The sequence below is a fragment of the Pristiophorus japonicus genome, chromosome 21 (assembly GCF_044704955.1).
Source record: "Pristiophorus japonicus isolate sPriJap1 chromosome 21, sPriJap1.hap1, whole genome shotgun sequence".
In the NCBI taxonomy this organism is placed as follows: domain Eukaryota; kingdom Metazoa; phylum Chordata; class Chondrichthyes; family Pristiophoridae; genus Pristiophorus; species Pristiophorus japonicus.
Window position 1 is genome coordinate 63,224,326 of NC_091997.1, and position 16,499 is coordinate 63,240,824.

The window sequence follows — 16,499 nt, forward strand, 5'->3', positions numbered from 1 at the left end:
CTCATAGCATCCTCCTCGCGGCTCACACTGCCACCCAACTTAGTGTCATCTGCAAATTTGGAGATACTACATTTAATCCCCTCGTCTAAATCATTAATGTACAGTGTAAACAGCTGGGGCCCCAGCACAGAACCTTGCGGTACCCCACTAATCACTGCCTGCCATTCTGAAAAGTCCCCATTTACTCCTACTCTTTGCTTCTTGTCTGACAACCAGTTCTCAATCCATGTCAGCACACTACCCCCAATCCCATGTGCTTTAACTTTACACATTAATCTCTTGTGTGGGACCTTGTCGAAAGCCTTCTGAAAGTCCAAATACACCACATCAACTGGCTCTCCCTTGTCCACTCTACTGGAAACATCCTCAAAAAATTCCAGAAGATTTGTCAAGCATGATTTCCCTTTCACAAATCCATACTGACTTGGACCTATCATGTCACCTCTTTCCAAATGCACTGCTATGACATCCTTAATAATTGATTCCATCATTTTACCCACTACCGATGTCAGGCTGACCGGTCTATAATTCCTTGTTTTCTCTCTCCCTCCTTTTTTTTTAAAAAGTGGGGTTACATTGGCTACCCTCCACTCCATAGGAACTGATCCAGAGTCAATGGAATGTTGGAAAATGACTGTCAATGCATCCGCTATTTCCAAGGCCATCTCCTTAAGTTCCCTCAACAACTATCTGTGTGACAGGTCTCGTATTGGACGATTCAGCCACCAAAGGACTCATTTTAAGAGTGGAAGCAAGTCTTCCTCGATTCCGAGGGACTGCCTATGATGATGATGAAATGCAGCAGGCACGAGAGCACAGCAAGGGCCCACACAGCAATGAGATAATGACCAGATTATCTGTTTTGATGGAGTTGGTGAGGGATAAAGTGAGGGATAAAGGGGATCAGGAGAACCCTGCTCTTCTTCAAAAAGTAACATGGGATTTGTTTCATCCACCGAGAGGGCAGACAGGACCTCATCCAAAAGACAGCACCTCTGACAGTGCTGCACTCCCTCAGACTAGATTATGTGCTCCAGTTTTAGAGTTTTCAAAATGTACTTCTCATAGAAACATAGAAAATAGGTGCAGGAGTAGGTCATTCGGCCCTTCGAGCCTGCACCACCATTCAATAAGATCATGGCTGATAATCACCTCAGTATCCCGTTCCTGCTGTCTCTCCATACCCCTTGAGGTATGGAGAGACAGCAGGAGATTAAGAGGAGATTAATGCAATAGTTAGGAAAGACATTAGCTTGGATGATGTGGAATCTATATGGGTAGAGCTGCAGAACACCAAAGGGCAAAAAACGTTAGTAGGAGTTGTGTACAGACCTCCAAACAGTAATAGGGATGTTGGGGAGGGCATCAAACAGGAAATTAGGGGTGCATGCAATAAAGGTGTAGCAGTTATAATGGGTGACTTTAATATGCACATAGATTGGGCTAGCCAAACTGGAAGCAATACGGTGGAGGAGGATTTCCTGGAGTGCATAAAGGATGGTTTTCTAGACCAATATGTTGAGGAACCAACTAGGGGGGAGGCCATCTTAGACTGGGTGTTGTGTAATGAGAGAGGATTAATTAGCAATCTCATTGTGCGAGGCCCCTTGGGGAAGAGTGACCATAATATGGTGGAATTCTGCATTAGGATGGAGAATGAAACAGTAAATTCAGAGACCATGGTCCAGAACTTAAAGAAGGGTAACTTTGAAGGTATGAGGCGTGAATTGGCTAGGATAGATTGGCGAATGATACTTAGGGGGTTGACTGTGGATGGGCAATGGCAGACATTTAGAGACCGCATGGATGAATTACAACAATTGTACATTCCTGTCTGGCGTAAAAATAAAAAAGGGAAGGTGGCTCAACCGTGGCTATCTAGGGAAATCAGGGATAGTATTAAAGCCAAGGAAGTGGCATACAAATTGGCCAGAAATAGCAGCGAACCTGGGGACTGGGAGAAATTTAGAACTCAGCAGAGGAGGACAAAGGGTTTGATTAGGGCAGGGGAAATGGAGTACGAGAAGAAGCTTGCAGGGAACATTAAGGTGGATTGCAAAAGTTTCTATAGGTATGTAAAGAGAAAAAGGTTAGTAAAGACAAACGTAGGTCCCCTGCAGTCAGAATCAGGGGAAGTCATAACGGGGAACAAAGAAATGGCGGACCAATTGAACAAGTACTTTGGTTCGGTATTCACTAAGGAGGATACAAACAACCTTCCGGATATAAAAGGGGTCAGAGGGTCTAGTAAGGAGGGGGAACTGAGGGAAATCTTTATTAGTCGGGAAATTGTGTTGGGGAAATTGATGGGATTGAAGGCCGATAAATCCCCAGGGCCTGATGGACTGCATCCCAGAGTACTTAAGGAGGTGGCCTTGGAAATAGCGGATGCATTGACAGTCATTTTCCAACATTCCATTGACTCTGGATCAGTTCCTATGGAGTGGAGGGTAGCCAATGTAACCCCACTTTTTAAAAAAGGAGGGAGAGAGAAAACAGGGAATTATAGACCGGTCAGCCTGACCTCAGTAGTGGGTAAAATGATGGAATCAATTATTAAGGATGTCATAGCAGTGCATCTGGAAAATGGTGACAGGATAGGTCCAAGTCAGCATGGATTTGTGAAAGGGAAATCATGCTTGACAAATCTTCTGGAATTTTTTTGAGGATGTTTCCAATAAAGTGGACAAAGGAGAACCAGTTGATGTGGTATATTTGGACTTTCAGAAGGCTTTCGACAAGGTCCCACACAAGAGATTAATGTGCAAAGTTAAAGCACATGGGATTGGGGGTAGTGTGCTGACGTGGATTGAGAACTGGTTGTCAGACAGGAAGCAAAGAGTAGGAGTAAATGGGTACTTTTCAGAATGGCAGGCAGTGACTAGTGGGGTGCCGCAAGGTTCTGTGCTGGGGCCCCAGCTGTTTACATTGTACATTAATGATTTAGACGAGGGGATTAAATGCAGTATCTCCAAATTTGCGGATGACACTAAGTTGGGTGGCAGTGTGAGCTGCGAGGAGGATGCTATTAGGCTGCAGAGTGACTTGGATAGGTTAGGTGAGTGGGCAAATGCATGGCAGATGAAGTATAATGTGGATAAATGTGAGGTTATCCACTTTGGTGGTAAAAACAGAGAGACAGACTATTATCTGAATGGTGACAGATTAGGAAAAGGGAAGGTGCAACGAGACCTGGGTGTCATGGTACATCAGTCATTGAAGGTTAGCATGCAGGTTAAGAAAGCAAATGGCATGTTGGCCTTCATAGCGAGGGGATTTGAATACAGGGGCAGGGAGGTGTTGCTACAGTTGTACAGGGCCTTGGTGAGGCCACACCTGGAGTATTGTGTACAGTTTTGGTCTCCTAACTTGAGGAAGGACATTCTTGCTATTGAGTGAGTGCAGCGAAGATTCACCAGACTGATTCCCGGGATGGCGGGACTGACCTATCAAGAAAGACTGGATCAACTGGGCTTGTATTCACTGGAATTCAGAAGAATGAGAGGGGACCTCATAGAAACGTTTAAAATTCTGACGGGTTTAGACAGGTTAGATGCAGGAAGAATGTTCCCAATGTTGGGGAAGTCCAGAACCAGGGGTCACAGTCTGAGGATAAGGGGTAAGCCATTTAGGACCGAGATGAGGAGAAACTTCTTCACCCAGAGAGTGGTGAACCTGTGGAATTCTCTACCACAGAAAGTAGTTGAGGCCAATTCACTAAATATATTCAAAAGGGAGTTAGATGAAGTCCTTACTACTCGGGGGATCAAGGGTTATGGCGAGAAAGCAGGAAGGGGGTACTGAAGTTTCATGTTCAGCCATGAACTCATTGAATGCCGGTGCAGGCTAGAAGGGCTGAATGGCCTGCTCCTGCACCTATTTTCTATGTTTCTATGATCCCTTTAAACGTAAGGGCCATATCTAACTCCCTCTTAAATTTATCCAATGAACTGGCATCAACAACTCTCTGCGGCAGAGAATTCCACAGGTTAACAACTCTCTGAGTGAAGAAGTTTCTCCTCAACTCAGTCCAAAATGGCCTACCCCTTATCCTAAGACTATGTCCCCTGGTTCTGGACTTCCCCAACATTCAGACCATTCTTCCTGCATCTAACCTGTCCTGTCCCGTCAGTATTTTATATGTTTCTATCAGATCCCCTCTCATTCTTCTAAACTCCAGTGTATAAAGGCCCAGTCGATCCAGTCTCTCCTCATATGTCAGTCCTGCCATCCCGGGAATCAGTCTGGTGAACCTTCGCTGCACTCCCTCAATAGCAACAATGTCCTTCCTCAGATTAGGACACCAAAACTGAACACAATATTCCGGGTGAGGTCTCACCTAGGCCGTGTACAACTGCAGTAAGACCTCCCTGCTCCTCTACTCAAATCCCCTCGCTATGATGGCCAACATACCATTTGCCTTCTTCACCGCCTGCTGTACCTGCATGCCAACTTTCAGTGACTGATGTACCATGACACCCAGGTCTTGTTGCACCTCCCCTTTTCCTAATCTGCCACCATTCATATAATATTCTGCCTTCGTGTTTTTGCCACCAAAGTGGATAACCTCACATTTATCCACATTATACTGCATCTGCCATACATTTGCCCACTCACCTAACCTGTCCAAGTCATCCTGCAGCCTCAGCATCCTCCTCACAGCTCACACCTCCACCCAGCTTAGTCACTATGCTACAGTTAGTCTCACTAGTCCCACTTTCTTGACTTACTCTGAAGTAATATTCTGGCCATCTCTCGATCATTTAATTGTCAATTTGAGGCCACAACATGACACTAATAGTAGGAACAGCAGCTGGGTTAGTTGGTTAAGGCAGTGTGTAAGCCACAGACTAGAAAGGTTTAGAACATGGTCCCCAGTAAATGCTTTCAGGTATTCTCTGTATTGGGAGGTGTACTTACTGCAAATTCAGGGCTCAATTCCCATATCATAGGGCAGGTTAGAATGGATGATCGCAAATAGCCGTTCATGGCCAAGCAGCTTCCTCTGGGCAGAAAGATCCCAGGCTCAATTCCACATCTGTGCTGAGTTAGCTGATGTCTGCTTGGGCAATAGTTCGATTCAGTGATTGTCTCCTAAACTCTTCCTTCACTCCTTTGGTGATGAGCTGAATTAATCCCACTGACTCGGCAAAGATTGTCCCAGTCTACCTTGCAATTGCAACAAGTGGCCTCACCGTGCTCAAAAAAGGAAGGACAAATCAGCCAGGGTTCCTGCTCCTGATCACAGCCCAGTGACCCCTGGGTTAGAGAAAGGGGGAATCAGCCAGGGTTCCTGCTCCTGATCACTGCCCAGTGGCCCCTGGGTTAGAGAGAGGGGGAATCAGCCAGGGTTCCTGCTCCTGATCACTGCCCAGTGACCCCTGGGTTAGAGAGAGGGGGAATCAGTCAGGGTTCTTGCTCCTGATCACTGCCCAGTGACCCCTGGGTTAGAGAGAGGGGAAAATCAGCCAGGGTTCCTGCTCCTGATCACTGCCCAGTGACCCCTAGGTTAGAGAGAGGGAAAATCAGAGAGGGTTCCTGCTCCTGATCACTGCCCAGTGACCCCTGGGTTAGCGAGAGGGGGAAATCAGCCAGGGTTCCTCCTCCTGATCATTGCCCAGTGACCCCTTTGTTAGAGAGAGAGGGGAAATCAGAGAGGGTTCCTGCTCCTGATCACTGCCCAGTGACCCCTGGGTTAGAGAGAGGGAAATCAGTAAAGGTTCCTGCTCCTGATCACGGCCCAGTGACCCCCATTGTTGAGCACCCATAAGTTGGCTACTGGTGAAGACAGGATTGGATTGGCTATGACGCCCCCCCACAGACAATAGATCTGCCAATATTCTAAACTCCAGTCTCACTCCTGAAGCACAATCACTTGGATGAGGTGGCAGAGGGCTTGCAGACAGGTGTTGAGCTGTACCCAGTCATGAATCAGTGCCCATAGGGCAGAAAGTCAAGGGGCAAAAACCTAAAAAAAATGGTTGCTCACAAGCTCCACATATACACTCCAGCACACATTTGAATGAGGTTAAGAAAGTGTAAGGCACACACTTCCATGGACAAACAGCAATATCAAAGCGAAGACTCCTAAATTCCTCACCTTTCCTTGATCGCGATTTCCGAAGATCAGCTGAAGGATCAGGACGTTGTATAATCTGGAAGAAATAAAATCAGATCTACAGTAATCACGTTGCCCCTCCCATGTCATGTTACAGCTGCACATTTAGCCGGGTGCTGCGAGGGTATTTCACCAGGCTTCTTACTCCTTTCTCATTTATTTCTGCTCAGAACCGTTTCCAATTTAGGCACCCGGTATCAGCATTCAACACTCCCGGGTCAGGTACAGCACGGGGTTAGATACAGAGTAAAGCTCCCTCTACACTGTCCCATCAAACACTCCCAGGGCAGGTACAGCACGGGGTTAGATACAGAGTAAAGCTCCCTCTACACTGTCCCATCGAACACTCCCAGGGCAGGTACAGCACGGGGTTAGATACAGAGTAAAGCTCCCTCTACACTGTCCCATCGAACACTCCCAGGGCAGGTACAGCACGGGGTTAGATACAGAGTAAAGCTCCCTTTACACTGTCCCATTAAACAATGTGCTTCAACTCAATTAAAGAAAAAAAACACTGTACCAGTGAGCCATTTTTTCCCACTTCTAACAGAAACCATCCTGAGGTCCGTCTGACACAGCCAGTCCGTGCTGATTTAGGACAGTTTCTGCTGTTGCTCCATGTCCAAATAGGAATTAGATTGAAACTGGTTTAGGCAGCGAATTCCAGAGCTTAGGGCCTAGGCAACAGAAGCAGACAGAGGAAACATTCCTCCCATAAATCTGGGGCTGGATTTGAACACAGGTCCCACTTTCTCAGGACCTTTTTTTTTTAAAGCACGCTTCAAGTCTGCAGCAGCACCGTATCAATGAGCATGCTTTAGGATATTTATTTGCTACTCACCAATTCTTTCTCCAAATCCGCCATTTTCTCACAGAGGTGAAGTTGTCAGTAACAAAGACCAGAAGATAGCGTCAGGTCCTTACTGCAGCAGACTTCCAATGATCTAGGCCTTCCATTCATCAGAAATAGCCTGTTTATTCAGAAGTTGACAATGTAACACCTCAGTTTTCTCTCTTCGCTCCTCAGTCTGTATTACAGAGAAACCCTGTGTGCTCCAACCAACTCTAACCCCCTGCTTCCCACACTGCTGCAAGTTTTGCTGCCTAACTATAAATTATATAAAATCAAAGAATTACATACAGCTAAAAGCAGAATGTATAACTTTAAAAATGGCAACTGACTAACGTCTGTACACTCTGCTCGAATTAGATTATCTCTCTAACCCCAATTCATCTGAATACTATATTTTATCTCGACTCCTTATCATAGAATCATAGAAATTTACAGCATGGAAGGAGGCCATTTCGGCCTATCATGTTCACGCCGGCCAATAAAGAGCTATCCAGGCTAATCCTATTTTCCAGACTTGGTCTGTAGCCCTGCAGGTGACGGCACTTCAAGCACATATCCAAGTACTTTTTAAATGTGGTGAGGGTTCCTGCCTCTACCACCCTTTCAGGCAGTGAGTTCCAGACCCCCACCACCCTCTGCGGCACACTATGAGAGCTTGCGTAGGTCGTACACCTTACCTCCTGTTCTCACCATTTTTGGTCACACTTTTCTCCCAACATTTCCCATTGTAAATTGCCATGTTAACATTTCCCATTCAATGTTGCTCAGGGAACAGTTACAGTGCAGTGCAGGCTCTGGCTACTAGGTGGCTCTGTGGAGCAAATTTCTTGAGTCTCTCAACTCAGAATTGAATCGATGCCCACCAGGCAGCCTTTCTCATTCATATTATTACTTGGCAGACCTAGGGTTCAAATAGCATTCTTAAAAAGTAACTACAAATCCAAATTAGTTTGCACTTATAACTCGTTTTGATCAAATATGGGAACTGTATAGTTATTCTTTCTTTAGCTCGACCAGCTTCCCCGCACGCCCCCCCTCTCTGGTTGGGCGAACAAGACTATAAGCCCCCAAAGGCCGATACAACACATTTTCATGCAAATCACAGGATCCCCTTCTGACTTCAAAGAGCTTCCTCTGCAGAAAAAAACATGCTATATACAGCCTTAATAATAAAGTCACTGCTAACATTCAGTCAATGCTCTATTCAAAGAGCTCCCTTGATGGCCAAGCAGATGAGGGCACTACTCAGTGTGGTACTGAGACAGACGGTGGTACCAGATCCCAACCCTGGTCAGTGCTGAGCTAGCTCGCTGAGCCATGCTGGAGCAAGGGTGCTTCCATTGGCATCAGTGCTCACGGACTCGGGAGCCAGTCAGCCAGGGTTCCTGCTCCTGCTCGCTCTCCAGTGATCCCTGCTGGTAAGTGTAGGTGTCTGGATGTTAGGTGAGGACAGCATCAGGGCTCAGCTGTGATGGTCCTCATGGTCAAATGGCCTGCCCGCACTCACAGAATTGCCACACATGAAGGGTGCCCCCTTCCCCTCCAAGACACGGCAACCTAGCCAGCAGTCAATACTTCGGGATAATGAGTCGGAATGGAAAGGGAGGCTTTTGGCAAGCTAATCCATGCCCCCAAAGATCCTGCTGGCCTGTCAATCAGTAGATGTCAGCTTTGATAGAACTCTTGTTTCTGAGACAGATGGTTGTGGGTTCAAATCCCACTCCAGAGATTTGAGCATAAAAATCTAGATTGACCCACCCAGTGCAGTGCTGAGGGAGCGCCGCACTGTCGGAGGGGCAGTACTGAGGGAGCGCCGCACTGTCGGAGGGGCAGTACTGAGGGAGTGCCGCACTGTCGGAGGGGCAGTACTGAGGGACTGCCGCACTGTCGGAGGGGCAGTCTGAGGGAGCGCCGCACTTTCGGAGGGGCAGTACTGAGGGAGCGCCGCACTGTCGGAGGGGCAGTCTGAGGGAGTGCCGCATTGTCGGAGGGGCAGTACTGAGGGAGCGCCGCATTGTCGGAGGGGCAGTACTGAGGGAGTGCCGCACTGTCGGAGGGGCAGTACTGAGGGAGTGCCGCACTGTCGGAGGGGCAGTCTGAGGGAGTGCCGCACTGTCCGGGGGGCAGTCTGAGGGAGCGCCGCACTGTCGGAGGGGCAGTACTGAGGGAGCGCCGCACTGTCGGAGGGGCAGTACTGAGGGAGCGCCGCACTGTCGGAGGGGCAGTACTGAGGGAGCGCCGCACTGTCGGAGGGGCAGTACTGAGGGAGCTCCGCACTGTCGGAGGGGCAGTACTGAGGGAGCGCCGCACTGTCGGAGGGGCAGTACTGAGGGAGCTCCGCATTGTCGGAGGTGCCGTCTTTCAGATGAGACGTTAAACCGAGGCCCCGTCTGCCCTCAGGTGGATGTAAAAGATCCCGGGGCACTATTTCGAAGCTGAGCAGGGGAGTTCTCCCCGGTGTCCTGGGGCCAATATTTATCCCTCAATCAACATCTGAATAAAACAGATTATCTGGCCACTATCACATTGCTGTGTGTGGGAGATGTGCTGTGCACATTACAACACTGACTACACTCCAAAGGCCCTTCACTGGCTGTGAGGCGTTTCGGGACGTGTTGAGGATGGAACAAAATCAGAGAATGCCGGAAATCTCAGCGGGTCAGGCTGCATCTGAGGGGAGGGCGCAGAGTTAATGTGTCGGGTCCGTGACCCTTAGAACCGATTCTTACCCTGCACTGGGAGGGGAGGGGAGGGCTGTGACAGGGTGGGAGGCAGGAGATTAGAGAGATTGGGGATGGGGTGGGCGCTATAGAAAGACAAGTCTGTGCCGCGCGTCTCCGCCACCCGCTTTCGTTGCCAAGGGCAACCCCGTCACCCGGCAACCGCGGCCTTTACCAGCACCGCCTCCCGCGCTCTGAACACCGCGCGCCGCACACCGCGGCCCCCCGCTCCCGGCCCGCAGACACCCGCTCCCCCGGCCCCCGCTCCCCGCTCCCTGGGCCGGCCTCCAGCGCCGCCGGTCTCCCCGCTCCCGCTCCCGCTCACCCGTCGCCATCACACTCCGCTCCGCACATCCGGGCCTCCCTGCGTCGCCGGCGTCTGTGTGACGCAAGCGCGCTGTGCGTGCCTCCGCCACTGGGGAGCTGCGGCCTAAATGCCAGGCGGAGCCTGAGAGCCCACACTGACCACTGGCTGAGGGCACAGGACAGCTGACCACTGGCACAGGGCGTCTGACCACTGGCTCAGGGCACAGAGCGGCTGACCACTGGCTCAGGGCATCTGACCACTGGCTCAGGGCACAGAGCGGCTGACCACTGGCACAGGGCGTCTGACCACTGGCTCAGGGCACAGAGCGGCTGACCACTGGCACAGAGCGTCTGACCACTGGCTCAGGGCACAGAGCAGCTGACCACTGGTTGATGGTTGATTAACCAGAATGATACCAGGGCTTTAAAGAGTCAAAATATGAGGACAAGTTGCATAAAGTTGGCTTGTATTCCCTTGAGTTTAGAAGATTGAAAAATGATCTAATTGAGGTATTTTAAATGGTGAAAGGATTTGTGAGGTAGACACAGAAACGACTCCCTCCAGTGCAACAATCTATAGCAAGGAGCAAGGCCATTTAGGAGTGAAATCAGGAAGCACTTTTTTTACACAAAGAGTAGTGGAAATCCGAACCTCTGCCCGAAAATACTAGGACAATTTAAATTTGCAAGACTGAGATTGATAAATTTTCATTAGACAAGGGTAGGAAAGGATATGGATCAAAAGGGGTAAATGGACTTGAGGTACAGATCGTAAGATCCATCGCATCTGTTCCAACTATGCCACCTTCCATGCCAGTGCTTCTGATATGTCTTCCCTTTTACTCAACCGAAGATTTCCCTCCACCTTGGTTGACAGGGCCCTCGACCGGGAATCTCCCATCTCCCGTACTTCTGCTCTCACTCCTTCCCCTCCCTCCAGAACCAAAATAGGGTTACCCTTGTCCTCGCCTTCCATCCCACCAGCCTCCACATTCAACTGACCATTCTCTCACCACCAAACACATCTTCTCCTCCCCTTTCAGCATTCCAAAGGAATCATTCCTTCCGTAACACCCTGGTTCACTCTCCAACACACCGTCCCATTGCTACGGCATCTTCTCGTGCAAGCGCAGGAGATGCAACACCTGCCTTTTTACCTCCTCCCTTCCCACCTTCCAGTGTCCCAAACACTCCCTTCAGGTGAAACAGCAATTTACTTGTACTGCTCTTGCACCCCCTTTAAAATTGTACCATTTAGCTTTTGTATTGCCTATCATTCTTCCTGCCAAAATGCATCACCTCATACTTTTCTGCGTTGAATTTAATCTGACACGTGTCTGCCCATTCCACCAGCCTGTCTATGTCTCAAAATCTATTACTATCTTCCTCACTGTTTAATACACGTCCACGTTTCAACGCTTCAGGCAAGGTATTTTGGGAAAAATGGATTATGAAAGGGGCAACAATCCCCTGCAGCAACCAATCGCTTGTGGTAGAGATATAAACACTTGCACATGAAGGTAGTTCTACATATCTGATCATCCTTCCTCATCGATTCAACCTTTGCACATGAATCTGAGGTACAATACCCCACTTGACTCACATGAGGAGGTTATCGGGGGTGATGCATCTTTAAGGTCTAGTGATCATACACAATTCTGTTGCATTAAAGCCAAGGTGCGAAGACCCCTTTTTCCTGCAGCAGTGGAAGTTTTAAAACACCAATTACTGGTTTGGGTTTTACTAGTTTTAGTCTTCAGAGTGTAACGGCATTGGGAGAAAATGTACAAACCCCCCCCCCAACATACCAAGCTCTTCCCATCTTTACTGAAGTACAGTTCTGGTCAATCCAAAACCTCATACAAGTTGCCATCATTCAGGGGTGAACTTTGTGAGTCAGCAAACTTTTCGTGCCAGGTAGCACGAGTCAAGCCTATTGTCTTAACCCATTCTGTGGCACTTACATTGGTAAATGGATGAGTAAGACTGGCTGAGGGGCCAGACCCACTTGAATACCTGCATCTCAGGCATTCCCAGCAATGGGAGCAGGAACATGGTTGACACAGGAGACAAATTCTTCTGATTGACTTATCCATGCCAATTTTCTTCAAGTGTGTCAAACAAATTTGTGGACGTAATCATCACTAAAGTGAGGGGCGATGGTTCGGTGTAATGGCCATTGTAAATTTACATGCACATTTGACATAATGCTTTGTCCATTTTTACTTATTCACATCTGCGACATAAGCAAACTGAAAGACAAACTATGATTTTTAGACGAGTTGCTCTTGAAGCAGAAATAGATCTTTTGGCAACAAGCCAGGGGGAAGGGGAACGCAGACATGCACTTTTATAAGGAACAGGAAAAGGCAAGCGGGAGTTTACGCAACATTTTAAGTCTTAAGGTTACCACTCGCCAGTGACTTTCTCATTCCCAATCTGATTTCCAGATATCCAGGGGCTACTGGAAAGAAACGTTCCCTCCGATTCCCAATGCCAGACCTGTTGAGGTATTCCTATTTTCTTTTCCCCTCTCTCCTTCCCGCTAGTTGCATACTGCAGTGGCCCTCTCCAAATAGTACTCTATAGCAAGGACGAAGGACCTGGGAGGAATCGGCCCCCAGAATTACTAGTCAGAATAACGGCCGTAGTGAGTGCGCCTTTATGGCTTACTGAACTGTCTATTCTTCTAACTCTCGACACCCTGCACTCCTCACCCTTTTTTCACTCTACCACGAATGGCCATGCCTTCAGCCGTCTAGCCCCACGCTCTGGAATTCCTCCCTAAAACATTCCACCTTTAAGATCCTCCTTAAAACCCACCTTTGGCCAAGCCTGTGGTCACCCTATCTAATATCTCCTTCTCAAAAATAGATTGGAAAGTAGTTGGATGTCCACTTTCCCAGCCCAAGTAGACAGTGGGACTTTTTCCTACGTGAAAGGCGCTACATAAATGCAAACTGTCGATACTGAAAGCCAACTAGAACTGAACAAATCTGCGATTTTGAACCCAACATCTTCAAACACTTGTGCTTAGTAATGCAAGCAGCACATAAAGATTAAATTTTAGGCATGAGCACGACTTAAGACGATGAACTTTATGAACATCAACTTTCATGCTCCATCATTCACCACCCACTGAGGCCGACGATGTCAGCAATGTCTCCGGGCCGTTTGCATTCTCCAGGTTTATGTTTAAGAAGAAATTGAGATTCAGTAAAATTAAAAAAACATTTGTTCCTTATTTGTCAAAAGTGCATTTATTGGGTTTAAAATTTCACTGTGTTGGTGCCAAGTACGCATGTAATCAGAACAGCATTTCTTAGGCCAGAACACAGTGTGATGCATTAACCCTATATATGGTAATTGTTCAGTAACTGTTCTGACCTGGATGAAAGGAGAACACATTAAAAGTTGGAACTCAAATGGATTTACAATGTTTTGTTTCCATGTCACCAAGCTAAATCAAAAAAAAATTCTTCGAGTATTTGGCAGAACAGGTTCACAGGTTAAAAAAAAACCCACAGAACCAAACCACCATTTTGCCACTTCAGTGGTTAAAATGCTGTACCATCAGTAGAGTACCGGCCCTACCTAAAAGTCCCAGGCACATTAACCTACCTATTGCAGTAAAGGTCACCTGCACTGTGAAGTGATGGAGGCAAAAATCAACTTTGTTTCCTAATTTGCATTAATAAATGCTGTATGGGTCATCACTTGAAACAAGGTTTAAGAGTATACTGAAGTTACTCATCCAATGCTTAGATCCCCACGACAGAAAATACTACACATCATGTACATAAACAGAAGTATTATCTACACGTACCTACAGTTCAATAAGCAAAAAAACTCTGAAGCAGAGTGCCACAGGTGAATATGAGTCACTCTACAATGTGCACCTATGGGGAGTGTTTGTGGGGCCTTTGGTTTGTAAGCAGCCCATCTGGGTTTTGCAGAAAGCAGGGACTGGGGCCAGTGGCTTCAGCCAGCTGTGCAATTCAACTTCCTGCCTGGGATGTCTGATGAGATTACACTTAAAAATGTCTCCACTCGCTATCCGGTCACCGGAAAGCATGTTTACCAAGACTTGTGGCATTTCATTTCTTCCCTCCTGCCACAATGTACCAGAATTAATTTCTACCAGGACTGCAGCGGTTTCCATTTCCAACACTGCAAACAGCAGCCAGAGGCTCAGACGCCCAGGCGAATGATGTCGATCGATTTAGCATTTCAGACTCTGCCACGCTTAAAAAGGGGTTAGTCATTTTACTGGCTGTGATGCAAGGTGGGGCAGAAATTCCAACGGTGCCATCATGGGGTTTGGGAGGGGAGGAGGAGAAAAAGGCCACTGACCAGCTCCAATCTGAAGACAGCAGCTGGCCACGGCACAAGTTCATCCGCTCCTTCCAACACAACCCACCATTGTGGGATCAAGACCTTTCCTGTTTGTAGAAGAATGCGCAAAAGGGACAAGAAAAAAGCTTCACAATAGTTTTACTACTTGCAACCATATCTGCTGGCCATTCCAGATTTGACGATGTGTTGCGGAGCACTGCAATTCACAGGATGCTCAGGAAGTTACACACGAGCTTGTTGGTAGTGTTTCTGCACTGCTCAATGCTGATTCCCACCGCAAATGCACTGGAAGACACGCAAGGGATACCCAAATTAAACCTTTATCGTCAGTAAATACTTTGCAGTATTCAAGCTTTACAGTTGTATAAGTTTGTCATGGATGCATCCATTACAGCTACAAATCTTTCAACGGTTGAGAATTTGACAATATATTGTCCCAGTGCAATGAAAGGGAAAAATCCACAGCAATGAGTGTGGGGCTAAGGAACCCAGTGCTAGATCTTAACCTCACACAACCCGCTTTTTGATATATACAACCAATTAAATGACGAAGTAGAACAAAACTACTAACCATTACTTGCAGCTTGGGTTGGTTTCCAGTCTAGAACACAGCAGTCCATTCCTCCACTTAGCCCCACCAAGCAATGATCCTTCAACCCTAACCTCTACAGGTTGGGATAGCAACACACAGGCAGAACACAGCGAGGGCAGCAGCCGTTCACACCCAGGGTAGTGGAGGCATGGCTGGGGGTGGGAGAGACGAGCTGGGCGCTGTGCTCTTCCCAAATGTTAACTATCTGTACCGCTCCTATTGTCTGACGAGATCTGTACAATTTTTACGGGTATTTTTTTTATTAAATTTTTATACAGCAACAGATAGATGGAAAGTACTGAGGGCTTCTGCTGAAGCTGGAGGTGACGGGCATTAGCGGGAAGGTGCAGCAGGGTAGAAAAGCAGCAATGAGAAAAATGGGGGAAGGTGGGGGAGTGGAAAGAGGTGAGTATCAGGGAAACCCAACACCGTCAGGTCTCACCGAGTCTACAACTAGTACTACGGAAAATAACAAGGTAAAAAACAAGCAGAAAAAGCAGAAAATTAAATTCACATTCCACTAACAGCATGAGGTCAAAGGTTAGCAAACCTAAAGAAACTGCACAGCAAATATACATATTCTTGAAGGTTTTTAAAGAATAAATATTTTTTTGTAATTAAACATTATGCAAACACGTGCCACGCTTGCTCTCGCTCAACCATGCATATGCGCTATATACAATTTGAAAAATACTGTGTCCTCCTTTTAAAAGTCATATACAAAGATATCCCCCAGAGCGCTGCCTTACAGTTAGCCAATCAACATTCACAAACAGGGAACCTACATACAATTAATGTCTGGCTGGGAAAGAGGAGCCAGGTCAAAACAGTTTCAGTTCAATTACTACACACAGAGAAAATGAATAAATGAAAGGAAACAGAAAATGGTTCAGCTCTCAGAATGTAGCTACATTACAGATTAAAGTTGGAGGGTGTTTAGTGTGTCATACCCTTCATCCACTTACAATACTGTTGTACATTTTGTGGTTTTTATCTACTTTTTTATTACAATATAATTTACTTAAACTTTCCATTAACAAAAAGTAGGGTAGAACTCCAGCAGTGTCTGCAAGGGCCAGTGCCGCCCACTTTATTTGCATCAGCACTCTGTTGCTAACGGGTTGACAGTTCATTGTAAGCAGAGCCTCAGTCCTCAATATACTCCCAAAGGTCTTTCTCGTAGCCTTCATGCACATGCTGTAGCAACACCTTCCTCCGGCTCTCACAGTATCTGAGAAAGGGAACAGGACAGTCAGTCAGAATAGCAAAAGTCTCACCTAAAATAAAAGGTTCACATTCCACGCGGGGGCCTACATCGGTGCTCATATAGTCAGAGGAGAAACCCTTTGTACAGGACTGCAAGAACACGCCCAAGAAAGCAGGGAGGGGTGAACAGATTGAGGCTAAATCTATCAGCTACTTGGAGAAGGAGGCAGCTAATAGGTTTAAACAGCCCATTAAGAGATTTTAAGACTCTGGATGGAAAGAGATGTTAAGTGTTGCAGACTATACAAAGATCAGCTGAGGTTAGATATGCCGATGTTTGAGAGTCTA

The 16,499-nt window shown here is 47.2% G+C and overlaps 2 protein-coding genes across 4 annotated transcripts in view; both read right to left on the bottom strand.

The window, feature by feature from the left end:
• The window catches only part of bbs4 (Bardet-Biedl syndrome 4), a 35,196-nt gene extending 25,141 nt beyond the window's left edge, over positions 1-10,055 (bottom strand). The window contains exons 1-3 of the mRNA XM_070864096.1: positions 10,017-10,055; positions 6,960-7,089; positions 6,101-6,155 (exon numbers count right to left, since the gene is read on the bottom strand). Coding sequence (XP_070720197.1) covers positions 6,101-6,155; positions 6,960-6,983 — 79 coding nt within the window. The 5' untranslated portion in view covers positions 6,984-7,089; positions 10,017-10,055. The remainder of the gene's footprint in view (positions 1-6,100; positions 6,156-6,959; positions 7,090-10,016) is intronic.
• A 3,183-nt stretch (positions 10,056-13,238) lies between these two features.
• Positions 13,239-16,499, bottom strand: part of LOC139234032 (E3 ubiquitin-protein ligase ARIH1) — a 70,129-nt gene continuing 66,868 nt past the window's right edge. For all 3 annotated transcript variants that reach the window (XM_070864885.1, XM_070864886.1, XM_070864887.1), the window contains one exon: positions 13,239-16,176. In XM_070864885.1, the coding sequence (XP_070720986.1) occupies positions 16,092-16,176 (85 nt within the window). In that variant the 3' untranslated portion in view covers positions 13,239-16,091. The remainder of the gene's footprint in view (positions 16,177-16,499) is intronic.